Below are 26644 nucleotides of genomic sequence, written 5' to 3'. Positions count from 1 at the left end.
AAAGAAAGAAATTGGGGGACCAAACTGAAGCGAGGGACTCATCTCACGACAATAACATGTCAGCGTTTTCAAAAAGCACCCACACTGCTACATGAGGCCTGCTCTTTGCAAATGAACACGTTAGAGGACGTCCTCAGTAAGGGATTGGTCTTCAGTGGTCAAAAACGCCATTTCAATGTGTATGGATACCCATAAAAAAAAAGACTCACTTTCAAAGGATTCAGTGGGGACTGAGCCTTTGACGAGGGTTAGGAAATGTCACATCTGCCACCGCTCTACTGTTTCTACTGTGGCGGATGGCTGGGGCTCATGCCCAGTCGGGACACCTGGAGGACAGAAGGACTGGGAGAGGAGCAGTACCTCCCCTGGAACACGAGAAGGTAGTTCAACCTTGTGGGGACCCGTGGCCACCGTCAGGGGGCACCAGGATGGTTCAGAGGCCATGGTATGCAGCACTTCTGCCACACCAGGAAGTGTTCGTGAAGTGCTTTGCCAAATTGGAAAAGAAGAAAATAAAAAGTGTGAACTTGTGGAAGTGTGCCTCTTGTGTCTGTCTGTGCCGGGTTTAGCACTGGTATAGTGCCATCAATTGTCACACTACCCAGGTTTCGGTGAAAAGAGAATTAATAAATAAAAAATAAATAAATGGCTAGAAAGTTCAAAATTGCACGTTTACTCTGCTCAGAATTACTTGTAACACAGCGACAACTGGGGAAGATGGTAGCACAGAGCTTGGCACGACGGCTTCATGGATGGCACGTTCAAATCCCACTCCCAGTCACGGTCCGTGTGCAGTCTGCATGCTCTCCCTGCGTCTGTGGGGATTTTCCACCAACTCCTTTGTTTTTAGTCCTACATCTCCAAAGAAGTGCAGTTCAGGTTGACTGGTCACTCGAAACACAAATGGGGTGTATGGGAGTGGCACCTCCGATAGGACTGGTATCGGTCCCAGCCCTGCCACCTGCCTTTTTGACTGCTTCTCTGTGCACCTGGATCCTGTACTTCCTGACTGAGAGACCCCCAGATAGCCCACATCAGAAGCTCAGCCTCTGGCGCCCCCCAGGGGTGTGTACTCAGTCCACTTCTGTTCACTCTGCCGACTCGTGATTGCTCCAACACCATCACTAAGTGGGTCTCAGTCAGCTTACAGAATGGAGATACGACAACTGCTGGACTGGTGCAAGTGCAACCACCTGCCTCTTAACGTGGGCAAGACAAAAGAGATGATTGTTGACTTCAGGAAGGCCCATGCTGCCCACACCCCTACTGCACACCAAAGGCTCTCCGGTGGAACTGGTCAATCAACGCCACCTCCATTTCCAAGAAAGGGCCTCAGCATCATGATCTCCGCATCCTTCACTGGCTAAGGAAGGCAAGCCCACCTCCCCTCATTCTCATCACATTCTACACAAGCACCATCAAGAATGTTCTGACCAGCTGCCATCACCGTCAAGTTTGAGAACTTCAGTGTCTCTGATTGCAAGGTCCTACAATGGATACAGAGGAAAAGACCACTGGGACCTCTCTACCCTCCGTTAAAAGGCATCTTTATAAAGTGATGCATCTGCAAAGCCCACAGCCTTGTAATGGACCAACGTTCCCACGGTCTCCCTGTCCCACTTCCATCCGGCAGAAGGTTCTTTAGCATCTGAACAAGTCTTGCCAGGTTCTGCAAATCCCTTGGTGGTCCGGACTGTGACCTTAGTTCTGTCCACCCGCCGCTCTCAGATCTGCTCCGAGCAGCTCATTTACTGTGTGTTCTGTACATTTGTTCCACTTGTCATTACTGCTATTTTTTTAATATTAGTTGTTGTTATTTATTACGATCTAATTCAAATTATTATGGAAGCCGAGACAGGGCGTGCAATATCGTTATTTTCTTAAATTGCTTCCTCGAGATAACAGAATAATTTTATCGAGATCTTGAGAAAACAAAAGATCTTGTTTTCATGGAATTATGAAATAACTATCTAACGTTTAATGTTTAGCTTATTGAAGCCACACCTTGTTTCAAATGGCAGAAGAGCAGAACTGTATTGATCAGCGCGTCACATTTTTGCTCAATCAAAGGGCTGACGCAGGCTGAAATATGTTTATGCCTTAGTTTCGACAATAATAACATCAGTGTCTGTCATTTAAGAAGATGGTTAGCAAGGCTTCAGCTGTATGGCCGTCGCAATCTAAGCGAGCCTGATGCCAGGAGCAAAGGTTAAGATTGGTTTTCTGGAGATTGCGATAAAATTACTCCGTTATCTCAAGAAAACAAATTTTCGTTTTCTCGACATTTTGATCAAATTATTCCGTTATCTCGAGAAAACAAAGTTCGTTTTCTCAAGATCTTGATAAAATTAGTCTCTTATCTCAAGGAGACAATATTGCACGTCCTCTCTCGGCTTCCGTTACTATCGAGTCACTTACCTATTATTTATTTATTTATTTATTTATCTACAGTATTTGTAGTACAGTCCTGCTCCTTACCCATCTTGCGCTTGTCCTGTGTTGACAGTGCGTTGCGGTTATTTTGTGCCACTGTATGCTGCCATACATATGGTGTGACAATGAAGCCACTCGATTTGAAGTGGGGGTGACAATGACTGGAACATGACAACAATCTTTTTCAGTTTGGCTCTTATGCCAATCATGGTGGCCCAGTAGAAGCCCATGCAGTGCCTTGTAGGAAACTGAAAGCCAGTGCCACAATAATTAGATGAGCTGGCAGGCTGGCTGGCTGGCTGGCTGGGGAAGTAAGCAGACGTCACGCTCTTACTTGGTCACTTTGACAGAAAAATCAACTGTGCAGAAGTGGATGATGGGAATAAATGTGTTTTTTTGTTTTAATTTGTTTAACCAAATACATTTCTACAAAAACGTGAATGCAGGGCCGGTTTGATTTGAGTGCCGAATCCCAAATGCTGAGCAGCAAATCTCTGCCAGGACGAAGGCATCGGATTTGAGACGAGCAAATGAGTCACTAAAAAGGCCATCCAGATGAGTTACCTGTCTGTTCTCTCGCTGGGTTTACCACTGAAGCGCAATGAACAAGCGGGCACTGATCTGCTGCCAAGTTTAATATTTACAGCCGTGCATCACTAAATAAAAACAGGAGGTGGCAATCACGCAGCCACCGGGACGCGGTGTGCCGTATTCAGACTTTCTGGTGATTACAACCCAAGGTAACAATAATAAGACACTGAACATGGGGACAGGAGCAGAAAGAACCTCCGGACAGCCCACCCCCCCCATCACATGTACACGGTGGGCTTTCGTCTTCAGATCGTGTGGCTAACTCACATATCGAGCGATCCTTTAAATTGTCATCAAATTTTTTGTTTACCTTTAAAATGAAAAAAACATCACCCATTAAAAAGGCAGCAGTGACCACAAGCCTGGCCACCACAGCCCACCCTCCTCTCCTTCCAAGATCATCCTCAGGGATTGACATTTACTGAATATACAAGATTTTCTGAAGTTTAGGACTTTCAACTGGAGTCTTGTCAAATTTTGAATCATCCTCAAAATGTTCTTCCTAAATTACAGTTCTAATAAAAGGTTTGCTTCTAGGCCTGAAGGGACCCCTAAGATCACGCACGAGTACTTGGGTGCCATTTTTAGGGATGAAGAAGAAGATAAGCAACACCACCCCAGACCAGGAGGGGACGCCGTCATTAATATGTTCTCCTTTCTCATCCACATTCTGGAGGTTTCTGAACACTGATATCACTTCCGCCTTATGCAAAACCCACCTCTTCCTGTCAGGCACCACAAATGCAGCCAAACCTACGGGAGTCTCTGCTCAGTCCTGAGCACTGGGACCCCACAGCCACATTTTTGTACCTTGTGTGCCATTTATTAAGCATTTTTGCTCATTGGCCTTCATTAAATGGGGTTGTCACTGGACTCCCCAACCCTTTATGGTATTAAACCTCACAGCTTTACCCTTAAACATGGTGATCCATCTCGCTTTCCCAGGCTAAAGCTGGACATAAATTCTGCGATGCTGGACCAGTCGGTTTGTAGTCAGTGACTGATTTCCTGATAAGAATAAAAATCAATTTTATTTCAAGGTACCCAAAGACGCTGTACATCAAACAGTCCAAAATTCAAACAGAATTAACAAAGTCCTGAGTCGGCTCAAATTCCAGATTCACTGGCCATCATTTCACGTGAAGTAAAAGCTGGGAGGAGATGTTTGACTACATCACATGACTGAGCTGTCTTGTCAGAACATTCAGTCAGCTGAAGCATGAGCCATCTTACAAGAAGGGTGTCTGATGTCACCATCACATTTCCTGTTGTCGTGCTCATTTTTCATTTTAGAAATGTAACCGTCTCAAAGCAACATAAATACAACTAAATGGCCAACGAGAAAAGCATCTCACATTTACTGAAAAACCACGAAATAAACCAAGACAGTAGAAAATTACCGAGATTTATGAAGGGAATGAGTCCAGTGGATCAGGACGGATATTTTAAATTGAGTTCATCACGAACTGGGGGACACCATTGGAAACTCATCAAGGGTAAACTTCACACAAACATTAAGAAGAGAAGCGCAGACACATGGAATAAGCAATCAGGTAGTGTGGTGGGCAGTGGGACTTTAGGGACCTTCAAAACTCGACTCCATGATATTTTAGAAGAATGAAGTGAACGGGATGGGCGAGCTGTGCTGGGCTGGATGGCCCGATCTCGTCCTGATTGTTCTAATTACGTACCTCTCTATAAAACTGACACACTGCACTCCCTGCACCGTCCCAACCATCCGCGTATCCACATACGCCTTTTTCTTTTCTTTGTAAATTCAGAGTGGCAAGAGTCCGCAATGCAACTATAATCTTTGTTGAAGTTTTGAGAACCCCGTGGCTATATTGTTTTTTTGAATTGTTTATTCAACATTATGTATAATGTATATTTTGTTATTGTTTTATTGCAAAATGTCAGTGGATGAAACTGTTCATCAGGTCCACACTCACGCATAGTCTGGGCAGCCACGTCATGGCAGGTCAATTGGAGCGAACAGTTTAAGCACAAACACAATCTATGGTACAGTACGAGCTCTCGCTTGACCACCAATTCTAAAAATTACACCGCGTACGTCCAGCCTAAGGGGTGAAAGATGTGCAGGGCGCTGGGGACCTTAAGGTCCACCCTGCAGTTCCAGACCTCTGATTGCAGCACCTGCCATTGAGCCTTTTAACATCTTTGGTTACCTGTTGCGGGGCCACAATGCTGCACCATTAGACAAGACCATGTGGAGGATATAGCAAAGAATTGTGTTAGATGGAAGGGTCTCATAGCCAAAAGGAACAAAGAAGAAGGAGACAAAGATGATGAAGGGCAAGAAGAAGGAGAACAAGAAGAAGGTTGTCATTCCAGGCCCTACAACCCTTCAAAAAGTCCTGAATCCAAACAAACAGGCCTGGCATCAAAAGACCAAAGCAGGTCTGGGGTCTGCCCCGTCAAAAGGCCAATGCCCATGAATCCCAAGTAGGAGTGTAAAGCCCTATATAAAAGCTCTTGGCCCAAAAACCAAAGTCAGTGCTTCCTAGAATGTTAAAAGTGAATTGGCAAAGACATCCAAACTGTACACTCGGCTTTAGAGAAAAGAAAAAACAACAAAAAAAACAAACTTGAATCAAATGGCACTGGCAGTTGTGACCTCCGCAGCGCTTTATGTTGTCATTTCTCTCGGTGACAGAGTAACATTTGTCGAGGCCGGAGGCAGACAAATCATTTTGGACCCACCAGGGCACCCCAGAGATGCGCGCATTCATCAAATGAGCTCGCCGAAAGCCATCGTGTGCTGTGCCTCGGCATGCTAATCGAGGCCTTCAAATCACATGCAGCACCAGAATTTCCCACACTTGATTATGACATACGCTGCCGTGAAAAAGTATTTGCCCCCTTCTCTTTCTTGCTTATCCATAACACTTGTTTCTGACCTCCAAACAAATTTAAAACAAGACATAAGACGACCCGAGTAAACACAGCGCACAGTTTTAAATGATCATTTGATTTATTAATGGAAAAAAAATGTCACTAGAACCTCCATCACCTGGGTGAAAATATAACTGCATCCTAAACTAAACACTTGGCGTGCCACCTTGAGCAGCAGCAACTGCCAGTAACTGGAGATCCGTCCGCCAACCACAGGACTAACATTTAAGGCTGGTGAATGGATGTGGGTGAGCAGACTTTACTCCTGCAGTCGTGAGCGGGTGGTCTTTTTTAAGAGATGAGATTCGGCCCTTTATGTTAAAAGATAAACTCTATAAGGTTGAACGCATGTCTTTCTGACACAGCAGCTAACATACTTCAAACATTTACACCTTGATACCCAGTCAACTAAACTGGTAAACAGCAATTTTAGATCAACAAACACCCAAGATTAAGTCTGCTGTGGCTTTAGGGTAAGAATGAAGGAAAAGAATATTTTGGAAACGGTGCCTGCCACAGACAGCGTGCGTTTGCTTACTTTGCTTGATTTTATAAATTAAAAAGCGTCGCTGAATGAGAGCATAGATTAGTTGTCTCTGAGTACAAGGTGGATATAAAAAGAGCATAAAGAAGTAAATAAAGGAGGCAAGCAAGCCCATCATAAAGAGCAGCTGACAACCTACAGGTGCTGGTCATAAAATTAGAATATCATGACAAAGTTGATTTATTGCAGTAATTCCATTCAAAAAAGTGAAACTTGTATATTAGATTCATTCATTACACACAGACTGATGTATTTCAAATGTTTATTTCTTTTTAATTTTGATGATTATAACTGACAACTAATGAAAGTCCAAATTCAGTATCTCGGAAAATTAGAATATTGTGAAAAGGTTCAATATTGAAGACACCTGGTGCCACACTCTAATCAGCTAATTAACTCCAAAGCCTTTAAATGGTCTCTCAGACGAGTTCTGTAGGCTACACAATCATGGGAAGACTGCTGACTTGACAGTTGTCCAAAAGACGACCATTGACACCTTGCACAAGGAGGGCAAGACACCAAAAGGTCATTGCTAAAGAGGCTGGCTGTTCACAGAGCTCTGTGTCCAAGCACATTAATAGAGAGGCGAAGGAAGGACAAGATGTGGTCGAAAAAAGTGGACAAGCAAAAGGGATAACCGCACCTTGGAGAGGATTGGGAAACAAAAATGTGGGGGAGATTCACAAAGAGTGGACTGCAGCTGGAGTCAGTGCTTCAAGAACCACCACACAGACGTATGCAAGACATGGGTTTCAGCTGTCGCATTCCTTGTGTCAAGCCACTCTTGAACAAGAGACAGCGTCAGAAGCGTCTCGCCTTTGGACTGCTGCTGAGTGGTCCAAAGTTATGTTCTCTGATGAAAGTAAACTTTGGAAATCAAGGTCCCAGAGTCTGGAGGAAGAGAGGAGAGGCACAGAATCCACGTTGCATGAGGTCCAGTGTAAAGTTGCCACAGTCAGTGATGGTTTGGGGTGCCATGTCATCTGCTGATGTTGGTCCATTGTGTTTTCTGAGGTCCAAGGTTAACGCAGCCGTCTACCAGGAAGTTTTAGAGCACTTCATGCTTCCTGCAGCTGATGAACTTTATGGAGATGCAGATTTCATTTTCCAACAGGACCTGGCACCTGCACACAGTGCCAAAGCTACCAGTACCTGGTTTAAGGACCATGGTATCCCTGTTCTTGATTGGCCAGCAAACTCGCCTGACCTTAACCCCATAGAAAATCTACGCGGTATTGTAAAGAGGAAGATGCAATACGCCAGAGCCAACAATTCAGAACAGCTGAAGGCCAATATCAGAGCAACATGGGCTCTCCTAACACCTGAGCAGTGCCACAGACTGATCGACTCCATGCCACACCACATTGCTGCAGTAATCCAGGCCAAAGGAGCCCCAACTAAATATTGAGTGCTGTACATGCTCATACTTCTCATGTTTATACCTTTCAGTTGGCCAACATTTCTAAAAATCCTTTTTTTTGCATTGGTCTTAATCGATATTCTAATTTTCCGAGATACTGAATTTGGGACTTTCATTAGTTGTCAGTTATAATCATCAACATTAAAAGAAATAAACATTTGAAAAACATCAGTCTGTGTGTGATGAATGAATCTAATATACAAGTTTCACTTTTTTGAATGGAATTACTGAAATAAATCAACTTTGTCATGATATTCTAATTTTATGACCAGCACCTGTAGTCGATTGTTCAAAAAAGAAAAAACAAGGAGAAAAATATCCAAAGATCAATTGTAATAACATCCTGTAGAGAGGGAAGACAACAAACCAGAGGCTACCTGGGCTGAAGAATAGAAAATATGAGAGTAGCCCAACGAGTCAAAAATGACAATTGAAAATATCCTGTAAAGCAGGCGACATTCACTGAAAGACATCAATAGCGCCAATTTAGGGGATGCCGTCGTGTCCCGGCCTAAGGTGGCAAAGCTTTGCAAGCCGTCCAAAACTTCAAAAACAGGCCTGCGTATCAGCATCACAGTGCGGGTCACATCGATTACACTCTGGGCTCGTGCCGAGGGCCTGTGACGCGACGTGACATCAGAGCTGCACGCTTTGTATTAGTGGGTGGCAGGAGTAAATAATTCAAATCATTCAAGGATTGTCTTTTTGCAACAAAAATGGAATACGTCCACATTTTTAATTTAATAAAATTATTCCCACAAAAGAGGCGTATCTGTACATAAACATTTTAAAACAAACCACATACAAAGTCGCATCAAATTCCATTTGTTACACCGATTCGTCAGGCCTTCATCCCTGCTTAAGTGGGGTTTTTCTTAATTACTTAATTACTCTTTGCTTTTTAAACTTTATCTCGCAAACACTGCTATTAATTATGGCTTTGCTTTTGTTATATATTTTTAAACAGAAATTTTGTTTTATAGTAGAAACCCAATTATTTGAGGTAATGTGGACTGATGTGACCTCAGACAGCTAAAAACTCAAATAAAAAGTATGGCTGCCACAGTGGTGACGCTGCCCAGAGGACGTGAGGGTCGACACACAGAGAGAGATCAGGTGACGTCACCGAGGAAATGCCCCGCTCATGGCGGTCAGAGGGGGGCTCTGCGCGACTGACGGGTGCAGCACACACCACAAAGCACTGTGGTGGATGGCGGAGGATCCCGCCCAGCTGGGACGCCTAGAAGGACCAGGAGAGGGACAATACCTCTCCTGGGCCACAAGAGGGCAGCTGCCCTGGGGTGCCCGGAGGATTATGGAGCCCTGGACTACAGCACTTCCACTTCCAGAAGAGATTCCAGGTACACTCGGAGTGCTTCCGGGTGCTCATGCGGCACTTCAGCCACACCAGGAAGTGCCGTCAGAAGATCATCACGAAGCACCTGGAACACATCCGGGGCGTTATAAAAGGGGCCACCTCACTCCAGTAGATGAGCCGGAGTTGGGAGGAAGAAGGAGCTCGTGAGGAGAGGAGGTGATGGAAATACTGGAAGAGCGAAGGAAAGAAGAGACTGAGTTGGGCTGGAAGGACAATGTGAGGTGCGGTTAACGAAGAAGAAAATAAACGGCTGTGTGTTCTGGTGTCTGTCTTATCAAAGCGCTCACCTCTGAGCCACAGTATGTCGGTCCTCAGTTCACCGCAGCACTTTGAAACGTAGAAACACAAAAGCAGCAGAGTGAGCGAGTGTACAGGCTGGCAACACACAAGCAACGAGCGAGTCGCACCCGCACTGCCAGAGTCCCCAGCGCCTCGCCCGCTCCTTACAGTCAAGCTTAAGAGTATTGCATTGATATGCAGATACATTACTGCCAAGCGTCTGAGTGTATCCAGAAGGGGGCGCTCACTCCCTGGCATTGTGTCCTTCAGTCTCTCTTTTTATATCATATTGCTCTCATCTGATTATGTCCACCGTGGTTACTAAAGGCATGGGTGTGAGGCTCGAGTCCGTCCTGCATCAATAAAGAACACAATCCCAGGGAGCGAGCACCCCCTGCTGGATATACCAAGTACTACTCATTTTGTAAACACGTTTTACAAGTGCGAGATCCATTATGATCACATTTTGTAAGTGCGCATTCTCGCTGGCTCCTTGCTGGAAGTGCAGCATTCATAAAGGCAAACACCTTGTTTTGTTAAAAAGAACAGAACTTGCACCTTGTGACGATGTACAGAGAATGGCACGGTCTAGGATGGATTTCCATGCACGCCCTGATCAAGACACATCACTGATTATCGAGGTTTGACTGTGATTTTTGCCCAGGAGTACCAAATTGGATACAACAGCAGCAGCAAACCAGTGAAAAAAAGCTATACTTCAAGTAAATTCGGAGTTATGAAGTAAACTTCTCGTTTAGAGGTGGACCTTACGATTGGCTGGTTAGCACCGTGTACTCCCATTGGCTGGAAGAGCAAAGTCCCGCCTTTACCTCACTGCTTTTCGCTCTCAAATAATTTTGGCACTAAAATGTCACGCAAGAACTCTGCCAAAAATCACGAGCGCTAAACACTTGTCAAGCATGTCGCTCCTGCTTAAAAACGTAAACTGCGCTTTAAAAATACACTTAAAATGTAACTTGCGCTTACAAAAGTCATGGTGCTTGCACACAGACTTTTGGCAGCGATCAGACTCCATATATTTATGCTCTCAGCACAGTATTCGCGGCAACACTTTTATGAAATGTAAGTAGCATATGACACTTCTGGGTTCACTACAGACAACGCTGAAACTGTGTAAATTGGGGGTCTACTGCGCATATTGTTTTACATTAACAATTCTTCTTCAAGTAGAGTACCTTCTATTATGTCCAGTGAGTCCAAGAGGGCGGAGCCATGTGATGATGCAGCAGGAGGAGGACCGCCCCCCAGTGCAATAGAAGAGGCAGCAGTCCAGGAAGTGGCCTCCCTAGCATCAGCTTCAGCGTCGGCCCTCAGCTCCTGTTGGGATCATCGCCTGTGTATGCGACTTTCTGGATTTTGAGCCCACAGTTAGAATTCTAGCCGTTGTGCCACCATATCACACGATTTCAAACCAGTATCTATAGCAAAGTTTTTTGCACACTGCACACTCTTCATACAAAACTGAACAGAAATCAAGGGACGTTGCACTTCGACTACCTGACGCACTAGTGAGGTGTGCAGGTGTGCTCTGGGCGAGACATTGGGGAAGCTCAGCCATTAGCTTGACGGACTGAACGGTCACCCCGCGTTTCTCCAATTTCTTATGTTCACTCAGTTAGCGCCGAGCTCTTTGAATGTACTCAGCCTTGCTAGGGCACCATTCTCTGAGCTCGCCTCAGCTCTCGGCCACAAAATTGTCACAGACGTCCGCTGTTGTACGATAATTAGTTACTAAGGGGCTTTGCTCACCAGCCACTTTACGTCTCTACCTCTCGCTTATGTGGATTTCACTTTCACCAAACAAATAGGCCTCTTCACTGGGAAGAAACGCTACTTTCCCTGATAGCAATTAGACGATCTACAAGTCTCTGACTTAAAGTTGAAATCCGAACAATATATTTGATCTCTTTCCGCTGTTCCGTTGTAACGGCCGACACCTTACCCAGCCGGCAGCTACACCTCCAAGACCTGTGGCCTGGATAATTTACCGAGATGAATCTAACTATCAAGCCGTACCTCTAACAAATTACACTTTTCCTCCACAATCGACGGTGTAAATATAAGCACGCAAAAAGCAGATGATGTAAAAATAAACTGATTAAATGTATTAAATAAAACCACAGGACAAATGCAAAAAAATGGAAACATATAAACATAAATATCCCACCACCAAAGCAACAACACCATATATATTTATATATATCTCTATATATATATAATATATATATATATATATATATATATATATATACACACAGTAATCCCTGACCTATCGCGGGGGTTACGTTCCAGAGCCCCCCACGATAGGTGAAATCCGCGAAGTAGTGACCTCTATTTATTTTATTATTTATACATATTTTAAGGCTTTATAAACCCTTCCCACACTCTTATAAACCTTTCCCACGCTCTTATAAACCTTTCCCACGCTCTTATAAACCTTTCCCACGCTCTTATAAACCTTTCCCCCGCTCTTATAACACTTCCTATGCTCTTAAACACTTTCTGCATTCTTAAACACCGCAGACCAACACTGCACACTGCACGCAGCGATCAGACGTCGATGTGTCTGCACTCGCATTGTCAAGGGGGGCAGCTGAACTCACGCTGAGCAGAAATGGACTTTGTGCTGCTTCTGCCAAAATGCCTGCTTGTTGCTCTGTGCGTTCGGAAGGAGGAGGAGGAGGAGTGGGGTGTGTGAGGGCTGAACGCACGTTCGCTCAAACCCCCCCTCCCCGGAAGCGCAGTACGCTCCTGCCACTTCGCATTGTCAAGTGGGTGGGGAGCTGAATGAACGCTAAGGAGAAGTGGACTTTGTGCTGGCTTTGTGCTGCTTGTCGCTCTGCGTGTCAATAATTTAAAAGCCTGTACATCACCAATTTTCCTGTCTCACTGTCTTGTCTTGCGTGAAGTTAAAATGTTTTATAATAGTGAGATGTTACTCATATCCTTAGCCCGACATCCACATATCATATGTGTTAACAAAGTGTGTTTTATAAGTTTACATGTGTTTAAAGCATGTGGGATGGGTATTTTAAGGCTTAAACTATAAAAATGTTTCTTTATATGGTCTTTCTATATCGCGGATTTTCTCCTGTTGCTGATGGGTCTGGAACATAACTTCGACGATAGGCGGGCAATCACTTGTATTTAAAAACCCGCAAAGTCGTGAATCCGCGAAAAGTGAACCGCGAAGTAGCGAGGGATTACTGTATATATATATATATATATATATATATATATATACACACACACACACACACACAATAAACCCTCCCTTGCCCCTGTAACATATAACACACAACACGAATAACAAAAATGAATGATATACTGAATGATTGTGAATTTGAGTCCGGTTATAAAAACTGTCCTGAATACGGATGACTGAACTAGTGGTAAATGCGTTGTTTCATTTTCCCGGCAATTGGAGCAACCTCACCGTGATTCCTCGGTGTATGGTGGATGACGAACCGACCCCAGGGTCTCAGCGGATGAAGGATGAAAGACAGTCCGGCAAAATGAAAAACAAACTGGTGCAAAGGCGCGATGTGAAAAAAACAGCAAGTAAGTTGATACGTGGTTGAAAACAAATGATCTCCTTTCTCCTCTCCTTGATTACTTAAATAGTCCTGTGACGGCTGTAATTGATTAATTGCGAACAGGTGCTTTCCAGGTTAGAGGCTGTGGTCTTCTTCCATCATCCGTCCCCCTTTACGGGGACGGCATTTACTGATACACACACACATAAACAGCAAACGGGACAATGGAAACGAGACGCACCCAGTACTGACATTTGACAACACTGACTATGTAGCCCCCGCTACACCGTTATTTCACTGAGTAATAATTTCCGTTTGTTTGCGCTAATGTGATCTTTACTATCATTTTTTTGAGACCTTCAAATTTTCATTATCTCTAACCTGCTCTGCATGTGTATCGCACAAACGTTTTTGAATTCTTTACGACGTTCTACTTTGTCATCTACTCTTTGTCTTTTATTTCCGGCCCCGGGCCTGGTTAAATCTCTTGGCACAAACTCTTGTCTCACAGGACCGGAAAGTGTCTCTCTGAAAAAGTCACGTCTCATCGCAGGCTAAAAAGTCTCGTCTCGTCCCAGGATTTTTTTTATTATAATAGAGAGAGAACTTTTGTTCTTATCTTATAGACATCTAGTGTGGCCTGTAGGGTTAGCCACTGAGCTCCAAGCCCCTCAGACACAATTGTACCACACCAGTCCCAGTTCAGATAAAGTGCTTTTAATTTAGGGAGTACCTTTGCGCAGGATTCTTTGTTCAAAATACAGTGTAACTCTCTCTTTCCTTTTTCTCCACCTTCACTCCTGCCAGGCGAGCTTTGTCCTAAACTCCAACACCCAACTCCAACTGAGTGAGGTGGAGGGGCTTCCTTTATACTGGATGTGGGATTACTTCCAGTACCATCACAGTATATCCAGGAAGCTCTTCCTGGTCAGAGAAAACCTCCCTAAAGCAAGGAATGCTCCCCATGGAAGTTCCCCGCCTTGGGACTACAAGTCCCATGCTGCCCTGCAGACATGCACATGGGAGATGCACCAGAGGGATGCTGCCACCGATCGCATTAGGACAGCATGCGACCCCAGGAGGCTGCTGCCCTCCATACATTCACAAAAGCTTCCCAGCTGGCCAAGGAACGATTTGTCCCATCTGTGCTGCCAGCCAATCAGTGTCCTCAGTGACACCGGACATACAAAGGTGAAACCCATTTCAGGGGAGGGGGCATCTACCGAACCAGTAGGAATCTGGAGAATTCTGGAAAAGTTAAACCAGCACAGAGAGAGAGAGAGAGAGAGAGATATTGGCTGTGTACTGATGGACTCTTTTAATATGATAAGGCCGCGTTTCAGGATGTACTCACCAGGGTCACCGAAAAACCCATAACACGACCATGCTGATCCACAAAATACATGCTGTCTTCATACCAGGGATCAGAGTGCAAATAGTTGTACATCCCAAAAGCACGCACATGGTCCAGTGTATACTGGCTGTCCTGCAGTCCAACTTCAGCAACAGCTGGAAAAGAAAAACAGAGTTCACAGTTTAACTCATCCGAATATCTGCAGGTCCAGTGAGGGACAATTGATAAAAAAAAGAGACAATCACACATCCCGAATTCAAGTTAGCAGCGCCATCCTGTTCAACTTATCAGAGACCGTCTTTTGTCTGACATGGTGGGACTGTGATGGAGTGGCACCCACACCATGGTGCCCACCGACTTGAGTTCTGTGCTGCCAGGGCGGGCACCAGCTTTACTTAACCTTAAGCGGGACTTTGAGAATGAGGGCAAATAGCTTTTGATGAAGTAGAATAGCACAGGTCAGTGATGCTACAACATCTGCTGAGCAAACAGCACATCACTCCAAAAGCGGTCAAGTGCAAGAACACCTTTTATGACTGCATCTCCATTATCGTGAGCAGCTAAATGCAAAGATTAAGTACCTGCTGAAGTGATGACACTCATTCAACTGTCAGTGGGCACCAAATTTATTCTGCCATCCACCCCGGGGCACACCTCTGTCATATTCTGCTGAAAGTGGCAAACGCTACCCACTCTGTGCGGTGCCGTTAGTCAGCAGACTGGGGTGCCGACTCTGAATCTGTTACTACAAAACTTTTGTCCCAAGTCAATTAAGAATGAAGAAGGGGCTGAGAGGATGGGTGCGATCCAGGTCTGTTACTTTTCTATATGCTGAGGGGCAGTAGGGTGGTTGCAGCAAGGAGACCAGGGTTCACATCCCGGGTCCTCAGAGAGGAGTTGGCACGCTCTCCCCGTGTCTGCGTGCGTTTCCTCCAGGTGCCCCAGTGTCCTCCCACATTGCAAACACATGCAGGGTAGATGGATTGGCAATCCTAAATTGGCCCTAGTGTGTGGTTGATATGCGAGTGTGTGTTCAACCTGCGGTGAACTGATGCCCTGCCCGGGCTCTGTTCCTGCCTTGTGCCCTATGCTGGCTGGGATAGGCTCCTACAGACCCCCGTAACGCTGTTCAGGACAAAGCAGGTTAAACAATGACTGACCGACTGATTTCTGCCGATATATGTTATTAAGGGCAGCATGGTGGTGCAGTGGCCTCAAAATAAGAAGACCAGGGTTTGTGACGCAGGTCCTCTTAGTATGGAGTTTGAATGTTCTCCGTGTGTCTGTTGGGTTTCCTCCCACCATCCAAAGACATGCAGGACAGATGAGCTGGCAATGCTAAATTGGTCCCAGTGTGTTTGGTCAGTGTGTGTGTTTCCAGGGTTTGTTCCCGATTTGCACCCTGTGCTAGCTGGGATAGGCTCCAGCACCTCCCTCATGTTAACATATTAATAGAATTTAGATCAAAAGGTGCATTAGTGGGCTCAATCGACTAACCCTGGCAAATTCAACTCTCAGATACGAGCTTCCTGCCCCTTTAAGGGACTTTGGTTTGGAGGCCACGAAGTGGACCGAGTCGAGGCCACGACAGGACGCCACGTCTGAAGTGGTTATGGTGCCCAAGGCACTGCGGGTAAAAGAAAAGCTAAAAGTCCGAACAATTAGATGGACCAGGAGATGAAAACGGAAGGAAGGGAGAAGAGAAACCAAGTGTCGAAAACAAAATCCAAAAATCGGTCCACCATACCCATCCCCTGGTGGGATATCCTTTTATTTTGTTATAAGTTGTAAAAACTCTAAACATTCCAAGGTATTCACTGCATTTGAGGTCATTTTCTAATCGTTTTGCAGGACACCAAACTGCTTGTGCTCTTTATGAGGAGGCCCCCCAACATGGTGGTCTCACATGCTGGACATTATTACAAGTAAACCAGGCAGCTCCTTCAGGAAACACTACATTCAATTTGCAATAAAGCGGAGCAGGCCTTTCTCATCTTTTAAATTACCGCACTTTGCAATCTTCATTTGCGCTGTAACTTTGATTAAAGAGGACTCATTTGCGTTCATCAATTAGACGCTTCATTAAGCGACACTTTAAGTGTTTCTTTTAAACTACTTTTTTCTTTCTTCCCAAAGTAAGACGGTAAAATACTCCCGGCCTTTATGGGTCTTCTCATTTACTTTGGTGTTATAATGCAGAATCTCAAGGAGGATTAAATTGGGATTTGTTACCAGGGACATATGCAGTGAAAATTTATGTGAAAACAAAACGGCTTCCATAATTTTAAATTAGCTACAAATAAAACTGGGCTCCATTGCCAGGGACTCTGCTGTCCAGGTCTTTGCTACTGGTTCTGTAGTGTAAAAGTGCTCAGGAAAGGCGCTATAAAGTCTCAGGTTCTTGTTATGATAGATAGATAGATAGATAGATAGATAGATAGATAGATAGATAGATAGATAGATAGATAGATAGATAGATAGATAGATAGATAGATAGATTAGATAGATAGATAGATAGATAGATAGATAGATAGATAGATAGATAGATAGATAGATAGATAGATAGATAGATAGATAGATAGATAGATAGATACTTTACTAATCCCAAGGGGATTGTTGGTGGATTCACACGTTCGCCCCACGTTAACTTCTCGATTTAACATTCACGCCCATCACAAGCACACAAAACAAAACACAGCAAGATGGCCGAAGTTGGCGGCCTCAACTTCAAAACATTAGCAGGGGCCCCAAAGTCGCTCCGCTCACAAGCCGCACTCCCGTCAAGACATCCCAAATCGCTGCCCCTGAGTGGGCCACACTTCAAAACGACCTCAGCAAAGGCCAAGAGCCACTTGGCCACCACAATTCATACGTGTGGCTCTCTAGCAGGATGCGCGCAGCTCGCACCTGAAGCCGACTCGACCTTTCTTGATATATCAATGAAAACGCCAAATCAATGACACGTCCCTTGAGCAAGAACACCGGGGCTTTCAATGTACACGTGAGGCAATATTCAAACTTCAACTTCATCGGTGCTTACGTTTATTTGCAGAGAAAGCAGGCTTTGGTCAAGTCTTAGTCACCTCGTGTCTTTCTATTGTGATGGAAACTGGGGCATCAGTGAGCCCCAAACACGAGTCCTGGGTTCAAATAAGGGAGGGTTTATTCACCAAATTCTTCCACAAAGTAGCACAAGTATCCTTTCTTTCTCTACAGTGCCCCTCTCCTTACAATTCCTCTCACCACCGCACTGCCCTCCTCCAGTCGAGTGTTGCTCCACGTCCTCCCAGCTCCAATATTAAGGACCCAGGAGTACATCCTGTGCCAGTAAGTCCCACTTACAGTATTAGGGCGCTCATCTCCCTCCAGCACCCATGGGCTCCAGCAGGGCTGTGTTGCTGGACTACATCTCCCAGCATTCCCTGTCGGTTCCCCAATGGGTGCCGATATGGAGGGCTGCTGCCATCTAGCGTCCTGAGGGAATAACATCCCCTGCAGCATCTTGTTTGTCCATCCCTTCCGGGTCTGGCTCTTTCCTTTCTCTTAGTTGGGATGCCCATCTGTCTACTCGGAGCCACCTGTCCGGGTAAGGAACCATCCCCTTCTCTGGTCGGGATGCCCGTCCAACCCATGTGGCACTGACACTGTTAAATCAACGTTCAAAACTCGCCGAGGACCTCAGACCCACATGGGTACCATTTTGAGTCAAGATCCTTTAGTGCCCTCCACTAAAAGCAGAGGATGCCACCTTTGAAATATCCAGCATTTAGTGTCTGGCACAAGCATGGCATCAGGACCCTTGTGAAGGAATTGGAAAATCAAAAAAATAGGGATTATTTTTTCTATTCCTTTAATTGCCATATAGAGTTTCTTGTATTAGGAAGCTGTCCGTTTCTGCAAACCCCAACTTACTCTCAGGAGAGGTTTTCTGGGGTCAGAGGGCAGCCCCCCTGGAGCAACTGCAGTTTACAGGCCTCGCTCAAGGGCCCAACGGAGTAGCAATTCCTACGGTCACTGCCGGGATTCGAACCGGCAACCGTCGAGTTACCAGCCCAGAGCCACTACTCCGGCTGGAATAGAAAGAAGCATAAAGAAATAAACAGTAAATAAGCATCGGACGTGAACTCTCGGACTCTACAACCTCCACAAAATGAGTAAAAGATTGGAAATAAATGACAACCTTAAATGCATAAAAACGAGACTCCATCTTAACGCTGACAACTAATAAAGCAGAACAAGCCGAGCTTCACCCCCTTGGTGCAAATTCACTGAAACTGAACACCCAGATTACTGCCACGTACTGAACTGACTTGGCGTTACTGAGCGGCCGGAAGAAGATTCCATTGTTTCTGTCAGAGACAAGCCAGCTTCTAAAGAGATCGATATTCTATTGAAGACTCCATTGATACCAACACTTTTTTAATAACATTTTTGCAAGAGCAATATTGCACTTTGAGAACAGAATTGATCTTTCTACCTGCTGTTTGAAAGTCCAAGCGAAAAACATGCCAAGACAAAAATGACTCATAAATACAAACAATGAGCAATTGTTCTCTCCCAAGAAGAATATCAGGAGTTCTCCGAGTCCAATAAAACAAATTGTTAACCAATGAAAAGTGAAAGAAACGAAAAATCGTTACAGTACCGGAAAGAAAAGCGCTTGTCAATGTTCCTGAGGAGCGGGCAGAGCGGCCGGACGCGTCACCCCCACACGTCAAAACCTGCAGTGGAAAAACTCACAAAAGAGGCCTGGAGATAAGAGAGGACAATGGGGGGCTTTCATTTCCGATTCATCTGGAGATTCTGCGTTGGCATCACGCTGGGATATGAAGGACAACAGAAGGGCATCTCGACGACACACTCGAGCCAACAGAACACAGTGGCCTTCAGAGACGTGAAAAGGACTACCGCAATCTGGGCTTTATGGTAGAGTTGGCAAAAAGACCCCTAAAGGACTCTCAGACCGTGAGGGCTAACGAAGCCAAGATTGAACTGACTGACCACATTTCTAAGTGTCACTTCTGGAAGGAAACCGGGCAGCGCTCACCAACCAGTGCAATGCTGGTGGCAACAACTGGGACTGGCAGGCTAGTCAGGGCTGAGGGAAAGCAGAACAGAGCAAAGCACAAAGATATCCTTAAGGAGGACCTCCTCCAGGGTCCTCCAGGTCTCAGACTGGGCCACAGGTCCATCTTCCAAATGGTCCGTGGTGAGCTTTCTCCTCTTCATCTCCCAACTCTGACTCACCAAGTGAGTTTATGCCAGACTTGGGGGGTCTTCCTGTGCCGTGACATTACACTGAGGGAGTACTTCTGGGCCAGGCAGCTTCCCCTCAGAAGAGAACAACCACTCTCAGGAGCTCTCAGTGGCAGAACCCACAGGGTCCAGTAGGACAATTCCCAGGTCACCCTCAAAGGGTGCACATGGGTGATCTACCAAAGAGATGCTGCCACCTAGTGCATGGGGGGAGTATACAGCTATGATAGGGAGTCCCCCCTCCCCCACCTCCCTTTCCATTTCATCGTCCCATCTCAAAAAGAGAACACCATTAATCCCAGTCGAGACAGCCCTCCATACATGCACTCCTACTGCCAGGCACATCCCGATCAAGAAGTCTGTCTGTCCATCCCGGACTTCATGTTTGACAGATACGTAAGAAGTCCAGGATTGAATGTAAAGTTGGGCGATCGGCTCCATTAGTAACGGTCCAGGACAGAGAGCCGTAATGAGTCAGAGCCGCACACAATCCTCTACTTTGAGATTTACTACTAATGTAAAGTGCCCTATACATATAATATGCATTATTATTATTATTATTACTTTGAATTCTCCTCACAAGACGCACAAAAGGAAAAAGGTAAACATCCTGAACAAATAAACCGATTTGAATTATTGATATCTGACACTTCAAATTCTTGGCTCCTCCTGCGGATTCTTCATTATTACTTGTGGTCGTCAGAACCGCAGCTCTCCTTCTGAGCCGTCAGTCACTGCCAAAGCAATCGAGCAGCCAAACATCTAAAACCTCATCTCGACGATGAAGAAATCAAACAGGACCGCCAGTCAAAGTGACGTGAAGCAAATTTTATACAAACAACAGACAGATAGCCTAAAGTCACGGATAACGGTGACAGTCTTGTCACTTTTCCTTGGCTCTGCCTCTGACATGGGAGAGGAAAAAAATCAAAAGTGTGTCACATCACGACACCCTAGACATCACACAGCCCAAGGTTACACGACGGTGGTTACAAATAGACACTTCATCTAACGCCGACATCCAAGACCCCGAGTAGGATCAGCCCGCCCGACATGTGCACTCCCACCAAACGGTCACATTTCCAGTTCTTTCAACCTTAACCAAGAGCTAAAGGTTAGGATTGTAAACCAGCAAGCAACACCTGGAAAAGGAGCTCGACAATCGTGCAAAGTCCAAAGTTGCTGGCCCACCGTAACAGGCAGCAGGATTTCTCCTGCTCCACCTCAGCTACCTGGAAGAAGGAAGAAGCCCACACATCACACGTTCATAGGACCTTTGGTCCACACCACTTACGAGGACCCAATAGGAGGGCTTCTTGATTGAGGGGCTTCACCCTCAGAAGCAAAACTTTGTCACATGTTCACCAACTGCTACACTACACATTTCACCGAGGGGATGTCATAGCAGGCTACTGTCCTGCCTGCCCCTCATATGGCAAACTGAAGAAACAAATACTGTAAGCGTCACGCATGCATGTCACAGAGTCACCCGAGGTACGCAATACCACCCTGCGACACTAGGGGGCACGGTTACCGACGGTGACACCCAATAACGACAACTGACTCCGCCCCTTACGGTCTGAGGACTATAAATCCGAGGTGCTTCCAGAAGGTGGGATCTCATCTGGACGCAGATACACCCACCACAGGACAGAGCTCCACCCCAGGCTGACCACTCTGACCAGCATTTATCTTTATCATCACAAGGCATTGTTCAAATCCACACCAATGAGGACTACTTCTTTTGTTCCCGAGACCATTACCATTAAAGGGGGGACCCAACTGGCACCCAAACATCTATTCTTTGGACTCATGTTGTATCTCACTCGACCACTACTGTATAGAGAAATGTGTGTCTGGTATATGCTATTTGGTATGGGATTCATAAAAGCGGTGATGCACCATCTGTTGGAATGAAAAATGCAATGCATTTTTTTTTTACTAAAAATGTTTGCGATTCTTTTGGAATGAGAGACACACAGAATCTCACCCTTTTATTAAGGACACACAAACGACAGTACGTCAATCGTTATCCTCACTTTTATGGTAATTTTGTTTCCTAAGCTCATGTGAAAACACGGTATGCCCATGATCACGGTGGTAAAGTTTCTTTGCTGCAAATGGAGAGCGATGCAGTTATCTTTACAACAGCAGACTTATCATGGCTGACACTTTAGCACTCTGACCACAGACACACCGTGCATCCACATGTCTGCAGGGAGAGCACTCCAGCCAATAACGTTACCACCAAGTGTAGAGAATTACTGGCATACCCCCCCCCCGTATACGACTCCACAACACTGCAGGGGAGTCAGCTGCCTGTGTGGTCCTATTTAAAGGCCAGAGACCCCCGCAAGCACCTCTCTTTTGTCTGTGTTGGCTGCTTTTAGAACTGAATGAACAACTTCCAGTCCTCCGTGTGCCTCACCCAAGTGGATCCACACATACTTGAACACTAGCCGGTGCTAAAACCAGTCAGTGCTAGAGGTGCAGGGGTGCCGTTACTAACTGAGTGGTGATCGGTGGACAGCCCACTGCAGCCCGCTTCTCACCCGAGGCCATCAACTGCAGCTTTCATGATCTGACTAATGCCAAAGAAAATGTAACACGGGCACAAATGGCAGAGTACGCCTGTCATACGCTCTGTAATGCGACAAACAGCAAACTCCAGAAAGACGTCCTGTTGATTCTGCTGCCACCAAGTGGATAAAGATGGTATAACAGCAGGAAGCACGGCACTGCATCACAAGGGATAGAATACTTCAGTAACCCAAGCAGGCCTGAGGAGTTATGGATTTATATTATTGTCACACGTGCACAGTGGAGGGGAATTCTCATCTAATCAACATGAAACACGGTGCCACTCTTAGCGCCATGACGAGCGAGTAGAGCTAACTGACCTTGAAACTCCAGTCTGCACTACCTGAATAATGACAGCACTCCGTTTACAACGCTTGGTGTGCATTAACTGCACCTTCATTCACAGCATGGCACGTCTCAGCAGACCATCGGCTATCACAACTGTTACAATTACGAGCTAGACCAGGGGTGGGCACAGTCGGTCCTGGAAGGCCACAGGTTTCTGTTGCAACCCAGAATAAGAAGCACTTGTTGCTCAAGCTTCATTTTTGTTGTCTTGCTCATTAAGATTTTAAACCCTTATTACTTAGTTTAGTCTTAAACAGCTGAATTCTCGGTTTTTAATTGTTCCTTATCAGCAGGAAGATGCAAATGACAAAAGAAACCAGCATTACTCCATTTAGCTTCTTACCATTTACACCCATGTGTATGTACTGGGCTCTATTTTGGTTTAATTAAATACTCAGAAGGAAAGTTAAGAGAAAAAAAGTGAAGGAGTGGTGGCTCTGAGGCTAAGGATCTGCGCTGGTATCCCGAAGGTTGCCGGTTCGAATCCCCGTCAGTGCCAAAAGAGATCCTACTCTGCTGGGCCCTTGAGCAAGGCCCTTAACCTGTAATTGCTCCAGGGGGCGCTGTACAATGGCTGACCCTGCGCTCTCACCCCAAGGGGTATGCGAAAAAAAAACTAACAAACACTGTTGTAAGTCGCTCTGGATAAGAGCGTCTGCTAAATGATGTAAATGTAAATGTAATGTAAATGTAAATTACTCATCTGTTTCAGACTTCAAATCATTTGGGTGACATCTCTCTATTATAAAAGAAAATCTTGAGACGAGACGAGACTATAGCCAAGAGATTTGATCAAGTCCCGCCCTCCTCTCAAACCACGCCCTCTCACGGTCCTCTCGCCTCTCATTGGTGTGAATGCTTTTGTCAGTCACACTTCCTGCACTCTCAGCTCTTATACATTTTAATGTTTTCCTCACTTTAAGTTCCCAGTAAAAGAAGACGTATTCTGTCCAAATCTTATTGAAGAATTTCATCCCGAAGGGTCATCAACAGTAAAAATGAGTACACGGGCAATCCTAGCAGTGAGAAGCGATGAAGCCAAACGAATTAATGTGAAAATTCTTAATCAGTTACACAGCAAATTGATTAAATGCGTATCAATAGACTCTACTGGAACAGCTGGTGGTGATGGTGAGGAAGATGAAAACATCAACCTATAATATGATGAAGAATATCTACAACCGTTAACACTGTCGGGTCTTCCACCACATGAATTACTGTTGAAAGAAGGACATGTCGTAATGTTATTGTGTAATTTATGTCTGAGTGATGGGCTATGCAATAGGACAAGATTAGTGGTACTGAAAATTGGTCAAACAATACTGACATGTAAAATTTTAACAGGCGACAAGAAAGTTAATGTAGTCCATCTTCAGAGGTAACATGAGACACCAAAGGAGATCTTGATATGCCATTCGTATTAAAACATTTACTGTTTCCCGTTAGATTAGCTTTTGCTATGACAATTAACAAATCACAGGGACAAACATTCGAAAAAGTCGTTTATTAGAGAGAAAAACGATATTCACTCACAGGCAGTTATACGTTATGTTGTCACGATGCGAGTCCAAACACGGAATCAAAATTCAATGCAGTATTGACGAAAAGTTAATTCAAAAAAACTGTTTTTACTGAACTTTTACAATAAATGTGTAAGTTTAAAAAGTATTTGTGTGTTAATTTAAAAGCCAAACAGAACGAAAAAGTATAACGCAACGAATACTATAATGCAACGTGAAACAATTTTCTTTCAATTTATTACGTTTTACTATTTATTAATATGGCTAAGTATCTATCTATCTACTTGCTGTAATGTAAAATAGTCAGATCTAGTATGCATATGGAACAATCTGTTTAATCTGGCTAGTGTGTAACTATAAGATACAGTGGTGTGAAAAACTATTTGCCCCCTTCCTGATTTCTTATTCTTTTGCATGTTTGTCACACAAAATGTTTCTGATCATCAAACACATTTAACCATTAGTCAAATATAACACAAGTAAACACAAAATGCAGTTTTTAAATGATGGTTTTTATTATTTAGGGAGAAAAAAAATCCAAACCTACATGGCCCTGTGTGAAAAAGTAATTGCCCCCTGAACCTAATAACTGGTTGGGCCACCCTTAGCAGCAATAACTGCAATCAAGCGTTTGCGATAACTTGCAATGAGTCTTTTACAGCGCTCTGGAGGAATTTTGGCCCACTCATCTTTGCAAAATTGTTGTAATTCAGCTTTATTTGAGGGTTTTCTAGCATGAACCGCCTTTTTAAGGTCATGCCATAGCATCTCAATTGGATTCAGGTCAGGACTTTGACTAGGCCACTCCAAAGTCTTCATTTTGTTTTTCTTCAGCCATTCAGAGGTGGATTTGCTGGTGTGTTTTGGGTCATTGTCCTGTTGCAGCACCCAAGATCGCTTCAGCTTGAGTTGACGAACAGATGGCCGGACATTCTCCTTCAGGATTTTTTGGTAGACAGTAGAATTCATGGTTCCATCTATCACAGCAAGCCTTCCAGGTCCTGAAGCAGCAAAACAACCCCAGACCATCACACTACCACCACCATATTTTACTGTTGGTATGATGTTCTTTTTCTGAAATGCTGTGTTCCTTTTACGCCCGATGTAACGGGACATTTGCCTTCCAAAAAGTTCAACTTTTGTCTCATCAGTCCACAAGGTATTTTCCCAAAAGTCTTGGCAATCATTGAGATGTTTCTTAGCAAAATTGAGACGAGCCCTAATGTTCTTTTTGCTTAACAGTGGTTTGCGTCTTGGAAATCTGCCATGCAGGCCATTTTTGCCCAGTCTCTTTCTTATGGTGGAGTCGTGAACACTGACCTTAATTGAGGCAAGTGAGGCCTGCAGTTCTTTAGACGTTGTCCTGAGGTCTTTTGTGACCTCTCGGATGAGTCGTCTCTGCGCTCTTGGAGTAATTTTGGTCGGCCAGCCACTCCTGGGAAGGTTCACCACTGTTCCATGTTTTTGCCATTTGTGGCTAATGGCTCTCACTGTGGTTCGCTGGAGTCCCAAAGCTTTAGAAATGGCTTTATAACCTTTACCAGACTGATAGATCTCAATTACTTCTGTTCTCATTTGTTCCTGAATTTCTTTGGATCTTGGCATGATGTCTAGCTTTTGAGGTGCTTTTGGTCTACTTCTCTGTGTCAGGCAGCTCCTATTTAAGTGATTTCTTGATTGAAACAGGTGTGGCAGTAATCAGGCCTGGGGGTGGCTACGGAAATTGAACTCAGGTGTGATACACCACAGTTAGGTTATTTTTTAACAAGGGGGCAATTACTTTTTCACACAGAGCCATGTAGGTTTGGATTTTTTTTCTCCCTAAATAATAAAAACCATCATTTAAAAACTGCATTTTGTGTTTACTTGTGTTATATTTGACTAATGGTTAAATGTGTTTGATGATCAGAAACATTTTGTGTGACAAACATGCAAAATAATAAGAAGTCAGGAAGGGGGCAAATAGTTTTTCACACCACTGTAGATAGATAGATAGATAGATAGATAGATAGATAGATAGATAGATAGATAGATAGATAGATAGATAGATAGATAGATAGATGCACTGCTATCATAGAAATAATAAAACAGAGACCCCCTAAACGCCCCTGGCTTGGTTTACCGGAGAGCTGCTCCAGATGTTCCCTTGAAGGCGGTGACGTTTGAATGGCGCAGGTCCGGCTCGTTGTGTCCGTTAGTTCAGAATGACTCGTCGCTCTGTTGCCGAGTTTACAACTAAACACCAGCAGAACGCTGCAGCCCCTCCCAGGCAGTAAGGTGGACAAAGTTTTTCCAAGCCTGGACCCCCTTTAATCGTCATGAGCTCGCATCTCCTTCGTAAGTCTCCAGACGCTCTCCTGTTCTCGCCCCTCGGTCTGATCAGATGAAAACTGCCCTGCGTTAAATGGCATCTGAAATACGACTAAGATGGAATTCCGCAATAAACAAACGCCGCAGTACCAACAACAGTC

The 26644-nt window shown here is 44.8% G+C and overlaps 1 protein-coding gene across 1 annotated transcript in view; it reads right to left on the bottom strand.

Moving 5' to 3' along the window:
- Positions 1-26644, bottom strand: part of nudcd1 (NudC domain containing 1) — a 74843-nt gene that overhangs the window by 47074 nt on the left and 1125 nt on the right. Inside the window, exon 2 of the mRNA XM_028790912.2 lies at positions 14470-14624. Within this exon, the coding sequence (XP_028646745.1) occupies positions 14470-14624 (155 nt within the window). The remainder of the gene's footprint in view (positions 1-14469; positions 14625-26644) is intronic.

This window comes from Erpetoichthys calabaricus, chromosome 13 (assembly GCF_900747795.2).
Source record: "Erpetoichthys calabaricus chromosome 13, fErpCal1.3, whole genome shotgun sequence".
Taxonomy (NCBI): domain Eukaryota; kingdom Metazoa; phylum Chordata; class Cladistia; order Polypteriformes; family Polypteridae; genus Erpetoichthys; species Erpetoichthys calabaricus.
Note: the sequence above shows the minus strand (reverse complement) of the source record. Positions and strands in the feature narration are given on the sequence as shown.